This window comes from Formica exsecta, unplaced genomic scaffold (assembly GCF_003651465.1).
Source record: "Formica exsecta isolate Colony F162 unplaced genomic scaffold, ASM365146v1 scaffold34, whole genome shotgun sequence".
Taxonomy (NCBI): domain Eukaryota; kingdom Metazoa; phylum Arthropoda; class Insecta; order Hymenoptera; family Formicidae; genus Formica; species Formica exsecta.
In genome coordinates this window covers 47,818-55,925 of record NW_021850653.1, presented here as the reverse complement: position 1 = coordinate 55,925, position 8,108 = coordinate 47,818, and the positions used below count along the sequence as shown (strand labels likewise).

At 37.5% G+C, this 8,108-nt stretch overlaps 1 protein-coding gene across 1 annotated transcript in view; it reads left to right on the top strand.

Moving 5' to 3' along the window:
* The window catches only part of LOC115238466, a 75,246-nt gene that overhangs the window by 32,152 nt on the left and 34,986 nt on the right, over positions 1 to 8,108 (top strand). The window contains 12 exon segments of the mRNA XM_029812320.1: positions 1 to 202; positions 446 to 1,075; positions 1,174 to 1,488; positions 1,678 to 1,989; positions 2,142 to 2,447; positions 2,827 to 3,144; positions 4,597 to 4,920; positions 5,379 to 5,687; positions 6,037 to 6,366; positions 6,813 to 7,115; positions 7,373 to 7,675; positions 8,048 to 8,103. Coding sequence (XP_029668180.1) covers positions 1 to 202; positions 446 to 1,075; positions 1,174 to 1,488; positions 1,678 to 1,989; positions 2,142 to 2,447; positions 2,827 to 3,144; positions 4,597 to 4,920; positions 5,379 to 5,687; positions 6,037 to 6,366; positions 6,813 to 7,115; positions 7,373 to 7,675; positions 8,048 to 8,103 — 3,708 coding nt within the window.

The following is an 8,108-nucleotide window of genomic DNA, read 5'->3' as shown; positions in this document are numbered from 1 at the left end:
GGCATTCCGCCATCATGCCGGCCGGAGTGTTTGATTAACCCTGACTGCCCGCCGGAAAAATCTTGTATAAATATGAAATGTAAAGATCCCTGCCCAGGATCCTGCGGGGACAATGCTGAGTGCAAAGTAGTGAATCACGCAGTGACCTGTTCGTGTAAAATTGGATATATTGGCAATCCGTTTGTGCAATGCGTGCTAGAAGGTACGTTATTCGCTTATTCTGATTTTTATATCGAGTATAAAGGAGCAATCATTTTTTTAAATATCTTTTATCAACGCTTTTCATAAATTTAAATATTTATTTCTTTCTGCACGAAATTATTCTCGTATTTTTACTGTTATTTTATTTTGCAACATTAAATTTTATCAACGCAAAGCACTTTAGTGCATTAAAATCATTGCGTTATTAGTTATTTAATTACTTAGCAATTTTCTAATTTCTTAGAGGAAACGATGAATCCATGCGAGCCTTCGCCATGCGGAGCCAACGCGATCTGTCAGCAACGAGATAACGCGGGCGCTTGCATATGTATCGACGATTATTCCGGAAATCCTTACGAGGGCTGTCAACCAGAATGTGTTCTGAGCGCGGATTGTCCCACGAATAAGGCTTGCATTCGTAATAAGTGCAACGATCCTTGTCCAGGCGTATGTGGCGTACGGGCACAGTGTTCGGTCATCAATCACATTCCCACGTGTACTTGCGAGCCTGGATATATCGGCGATCCGTTTACGATATGCACACTTCAACCAGAAATTGATACGGAGCCCACCATCAGGGATCCGTGTTCCCCGACACCCTGCGGACCGAACAGCTTGTGCCGTGCGGTAAACAACCAAGCCGTCTGCACGTGTCAAGAGTCTTTCGTAGGCGTTCCGCCGAATTGCAAACCAGAATGCGTCGTCAATTCTGAATGTCCGCAGAACAGAGCGTGCTACAAATATAAGTGCACAGATCCGTGCCCTGGTACTTGCGGAATCGAAGCCAATTGTCGTGTTATTAATCACAATCCGCTCTGCAGTTGTCCGCAGGGAAAGACGGGCGATCCTTTCTTCAGATGTTTCCCCGAACCCGGTAATTATCGATACTTTTAATTAATAACAATTACACTAGTTCTGCTTTTTTTATATATTTATAATTATGTTATTTATTTAATATTATTTTTTACATAGTTGTGCCGCTACCACCGATGGATCCTTGTTTCCCCAGTCCATGTGGACTTTATGCGGAGTGTAAAGTTGTTAACGGTCAAGCCGCGTGCACCTGCTTGAAAAATTACATTGGGATACCACCCAATTGCCGCGCGGAATGCGTAGTTAATACAGATTGTCCGTTAGATCAAGCGTGCATCTCAGAAAAATGTCGCGATCCTTGCATCGGCTCTTGCGGTCAGAATGCTGATTGTCGAGTTCAAAATCATATACCGGTTTGCTTGTGTCAACCTGGCTATTCTGGCGATCCCTTCACTTTGTGCACAGTAATTAAAGGTGTGTATATTTTCATATTATATAAATTTTTAAAAATAGTTTTATTATTATATAGTATGTATTATTAAAGATAATTGATTTTTTCATAAAAAATATTTAAACATAGATAACTTACGTAAAAAGAAATATATTTATATGTATACGATTTTTCTTTACGATATATAAACATAAAGAATTAATGTGTTGCAGAACAACCAAAGGTTCCGCAAGATTTGTGTAATCCTTCACCTTGTGGACCTAATGCGGCATGCAATGAAGGTGTATGCACCTGTTTGCCCAACTATTTCGGAGATGCATATTCTTATTGTCGACCGGAATGCACAATGAATTCTGATTGTCCTCGGATCAAAACGTGTATCAATCAAAATTGCGTCGATCCTTGTCCAGGCACATGCGGTCGTGATGCACGTTGCGACGTTGTTAATCACATCCCAATGTGCAGTTGTCCACCTGGTTTTACCGGAAATCCGTTCCTTTTATGCCAGTCACATATACCGGATGGTAAGTTTAGAAATATATATTTTTGTTTTACTTATTTTTTATCATTTTTTAAAATTATATTTCAAACGCGGAAATAAGATTCGCGTCAAACTCTACTTGTTCATGTTTCGAATCGATTATTATTGATAAACATTGGTCACATATATTTGCAGATGTCATTAAACAGCCTTGCACACCTTCGCCTTGTGGACCAAACAGCATCTGTAAAGTTGTAAATGATCATGCTGTCTGTTCTTGCCAACCTGGTTTAATTGGCAATCCACCCGCCTGTAAACCAGAATGCATTGTCAGCGCCGACTGTCCATTGACACAGGCGTGTCTGAATAATAAATGCCAAGATCCGTGCCCAGGCACATGCGGACAGAATACAAATTGTCAAGTGGTTAATCATAATCCAATATGCAGTTGCTCTGGATCTTACACGGGCGATCCTTTCACCATATGTTATCCGCAACCAAGTAAGTAGTTTAAATTTCTTTTTATCACAACCTTAATATAAATTTAATATCTTGTTGAGTTTATTAATTATATTTTTTTATTGAAAAATAAAAGAGCAAAAAATTGTACTACACATACATTCTACATGTATATATATAAAATAACCGACATATTTATTCTAATTGCTAAATATTTTTTATTAGCTAAGAAACTTTATATTTTTAAGTAATATTAGTAATGCAAATTACATTGGAAAAGAATCCACATTTTTATTGCTCGGGTATTAGTTCTTATTTTTTGACATGTACATGACAATTATTCTTTTGGATAATCATCAAATTTCGGTCGTTCTAATACTTAAATGCAAAATCGATTTTTGATTTAAATACTCGCTTGCAGAAACACCACCTGCACCGACAAACCCGTGTCTACCATCGCCCTGCGGTCCAAATGCGGACTGTCAAGTGAGGGGCGAGAGTCCCGCGTGCTCTTGTATCCAAAATTACATTGGTTTGCCACCGAATTGTAGGCCGGAGTGTACTATCAATCCTGAGTGTCCACCGCAATTGGCGTGTTTGCAACAAAAGTGTCGCGATCCGTGTGTCGGTCTGTGCGGTCTAAACGCTCAGTGCTCGGTTGTGAATCACCATGCTGTTTGTGCGTGCATCGCCGGATACACCGGAAATCCATTCAGCGCTTGCGAACCAGTACCCGAGGGTGAGTACGCGCCGTTGTATCTTTTATCCTTGTTTACAATCCTTCCCGCAAATGTCGCCGTTTGCATGTGGGCGTACCAGGTAAGTGCTTCTGATCCTAATATGACTAATGGTAATAAAAAATCAAAACGCGGTAACTCAAGAATTTTCTGTCAACCTAGTTATTCAATATTTTTTGTCAGTGGTTGAAGATGTAATGTGTTAAATTATTGAGAGATTTTCCAATATGCTATATGTTAAATATGATTTATAAAATATTTCGAAGAATACTTGACAAAGATTAGATAAAGCTTTAAAAATATTATTTGATATAAGTACTACCGTCCTGTCCCATTATTATTATTAGACACTTACGTGCTTACATAGTTCTAGAAGCGCATTAGATCAAAACGTGTTTTAACAAAAATTATCGTATAAGATCAACGCGAGAATATGCGTGCGACAGCAGCACAGTCGCAAAATTACTTAACAAGAAGAAGACAATAAGTCACGTGTGTGAGGTGGTGGGGCCTATAGACATATATTAGGCTCTTAATTGCACTCATCCTTGATTAAAAATCAATAACATAGAACGCGTGTATACGTGTCCCGAGTCCCTGCGATTAATAGGAAAAACAATGCGGCACGCACTCATCCCCATGCCTGAGCGTACTGACCCAAAACCTAATGCAGGACAGCAATAACGATAAATACATAATTATGAAAAATGGTGGTGGGGCCTATATATTCATATGGGCTCTTGACTGCACTCATTCCTAATAGACACTAAAAAAAGCGATAGAATATCACAATCCCTGCGATTAATTATTGAAATGTTTACTGCACGCACACTGACCTGTGTCAAAGCGAATTAAAGACCCACTCACATATACGAGCACTTTGACCCTTGACATATGCTGTGGATCTCCCAAGAATCATGCCGCACATATCATTCCCGAGAAAATAAAAAAATGCTATTATAAAAAACGCAATTTCCTAACCAGAAAAATAATTTAACAAACTTGATACAAAAGAGTATCGCCCAAGAATCTATCCCGTCCCTAAAAAAAATAATACAATAAGTTGCCACAGATTTTAACACAGTTTTATGACCAACCATTATGTCCCGCACCTGTAATTAACTCGATTAATTGATGCAATTAAAAATCGAACACAATACTGACGAAATACGTTACCTACTAAAACCGATAGATATAAAATATTTGTCGACAATGATAACTAATATTAAAACCACGCAAAGCTATATTACGTCGCACTACTATACGAAGCTTATTGCTTATTAGGAATTCGATTTAATTGAAAGAACGAAACGTGAATATGAAAGCGAGAGAAAAAGAGAGAGAGAAAGAAGACGAAAGCCAAAGAAACCCTTACCTCAACACCAGCTTTGAAATAGAATGCGTTGCATGTTTTTATTTAAATTTAAGTGAAATTTCTTGTCTTTCTCTATCAGATACACCCCTAGATATTAGAAAACCATGCGAGCCTTCTCCTTGTGGTTTCAATGCCATCTGCCGCGAAAACAATGGCGTTGGCTCGTGCACCTGTCTACCGGATTATCTAGGTGATCCTTACGAAGGATGCAGGCCCGAATGCACGCAAAATTCTGATTGTCCGACAAGAATGGCGTGCGTGGGCTTGAAATGCAGAGACCCTTGCCCAGGAACTTGCGGAGTGAATGCCCAATGCCAATCAATTAATCATCTGCCAATCTGTACTTGCATTCCCGGCTATACAGGCAATCCGTTCATGCACTGTTCCCCAATAATTGAAGATTGTAAGCTTTATTTCCATATCAGATATTTCATTGTAAAAGTTTTGTTTTTTCCAAGTAGTAGCCATAGATTGTTTGTGCATAATGTAAAGTTATATTGGAAACATTTAAATCAATTATGGTTTCAAACTTTAATTGAAAAAAATTTTTTATTTGTGTGTTAAATTACATAACACAATTTTATATTAAAATTTTGCTATACTTATTTCTTATGTAAAATAAGAAATAATTTTAAATATATATTTATTATTTAATATAAGTCAGAATTTTTATTGTGATTATAGAAAGTCATTCATTTTCTTTCTATTCATAATTTCTGATTTATATTAAATATTATAGTAAACATTAATATCTCTAAATATAATTATTTTAATTGAAGCCATATTTTACATGAATGAAATATTGATATCTAAAATAGTCTATAGAAAATAACTTGTGCGTGTACACTTTTCTCCATGCAGCCTTGCCAGAAACAAATCCGTGCAGCCCATCTCCTTGTGGACCAAATAGTAAGTGTCAAGATGTAAACGGCCTTGCCGTTTGCTCTTGTCTTCCGAATTTTATCAACAGTCCCCCCAACTGTCGTGCCGAATGCGTGGTAAACAGTCAATGCTCTCCGGATCTTGCTTGCGTCAATCAGAAATGTACATCGCCCTGTCCGGACCCATGTGGAATAAATACCCAGTGCAAAGTGATCAATCACAGCCCCATCTGCGTCTGCAACCTCGGTTATACCGGGGATCCTTTTTTGAGATGTTTCCCCGCCCCACGTAAGAGAATTTTGCTTCTTTCATCAGCTTCACTTATTCATATCATGAATCATGGTCATCCTTAATCTTTCACAAATAACTCAATCATGGCTTTAAAAAATTGATTGATGTTATTAAAATCGTTATTTCTCCGGTTCAATTTGACATAATACTAATAATATCATATCAATTATTACAACTTTGTTATCATATATATGTGCAATATACTATTGCAATATATAATTATATATCATGCAATATCATGAATCATAATTTTTTTTTCATAAAGCAATTAATTCATTGCTTAGATCAAGATCTCTGGAACAAATGGCGTATAGTTTGTTACGCCGCTATCATTATTGGATTTCAGAACCGCTAGATTTTCCTGTAGCCACCAAAGATCCGTGTCTGCCGTCTCCATGCGGCATGTACGCGGAATGCAGGAATATTGGTGGTACAGCATCGTGCTCCTGTTTGCCGATATACAGGGGATCACCGCCAAACTGTCGCCCCGAATGTCGCGTGAATTCCGAATGTCCGATGAATCTCGCTTGCAACAACGAGAAATGCAGGGATCCCTGTTTAGGCTCTTGCGGCATCACTTCTTTGTGTACAGTGTATAATCACGTATCCGTCTGCACTTGTCCCGAAGGATACACTGGTGATCCATTCAGTAATTGTTATCCCCGACCGATTACAAGTAAGAAGCTCCCTACATTTAAAATTGCAAAAGATTCGTCTCGGAAAAAATTCTCGCGAATTATAACGCACGTTTCTTAAAATCCCTTGCATATATAAATTTGATTCTGATGGATGTTAAAGATTAGGTGAAAGTTTAATTTAGTTTATTTGAATTTTATTATTATCTGGCTTTTGATTAAAAAAACTTCTCATTATTTATCAAAAATTCAAATATTTCTAACAAGGGAAATATTTTAAATATCCTTTATAGACATTATTTAGAAGTTTTTTTTCAGTTTTTTTAGACATTTTTATTTTGTTTCGATACATATCTGAATCAAACATGAATGTAATGTCGATTCAATGTCTGGAATTGTACGGAGAGAAATTAACGCGCTATATTTCGTGTGATTTCGTTTCGGGCTACCATGTTTTCCAAGCTCCAAATTCTTTTTTCTTTTATAGCACCACCGGTAATTATTGATCCTTGCGATTTGAATCCTTGCGGTCCGAATGCACGATGCAACAATGGAATTTGCACGTGTCTGCCCGAATACCAGGGTGATCCTTATGTAGGTTGCCGTCCCGAGTGTGTCACAAATACCGATTGCGCCCTCGATCGTGCATGCATTCGCAACAAATGCATGGATCCTTGTCCGGGCACGTGTGGTCAAAATGCATTATGTTCCGTGTACAATCACGTACCAATGTGTACTTGTCCGGCCGGAATGGCCGGCAATGCCTTTGTTCAATGTTCCACTCTCGCAGGTATAAATATTAAACAATTAACGACCAATTTATAATTTTTAAAATTTCTATTGAAAATATCTATCATTGATGATAATCGTATAGTCAAAATCCTTTGGAGATAACATTACTATCGTAAAGTAGAAATGTTTCTATCTCCGTTAGTGTTTAAACAATTTGCCAATCATGTTGCTGTTTTATTATTATCATAATTGCATTTTGCTTGCGTTACATCTTTGGGAACAAAGTGAAAAAGATTACCACCATGTCGAATATAGATATTCCGAAGGGAAATCCTTGCGCACCCTCGCCCTGCGGACCCAACAGTATTTGCCGAGAAAATAACGGGCAACCAGTGTGCTCGTGTATTGTCGGATTCCTTGGCGTACCGCCAACATGCAGACCGGAATGCACTGTCAGTTCCGAATGTCTCCTGACAGAAGCTTGCAGTAATCAAAAGTGCATAAATCCTTGCCTCGGTGCATGTGGAATCCGAGCTACGTGTCAAGTGATCAATCACAATCCTATCTGTAGTTGTGGAGAACTCAATGGAGATCCATTCATTCGATGCACTCCACGACGTAAGAGTCTAATCTTCTTGAAAGAATCACAAAATCTTAGTGGAAATATAATTGTTGATATCTTGAAAATCCCAACGCGAATAAATAATATATATATATTCTTTTTTAAATGTTTTGCTTATATTTCAAGTTTTATAATGCATTGTGTTTCTGCAACAAGTATATCGAAAACAAGATTGATTTTATTAGTTTATGAAATAATCCATTGGAATTTATATAAAAGAACATTTTTTATTTTAAACTTTTTGTTTCACATTTAATCTAATATTTGTACATTTAATCTTTATTCATACATTTTTCGATCGAAACCTTTGTAACATCATTTATTTAGCTTCAAGCTTTTGATAACAATAATTCTCCTTTTTCTATTAGCACCCGAACCTGTTGTACAAACAAACCCCTGTGTGCCATCTCCTTGTGGAGCGAATGCCGA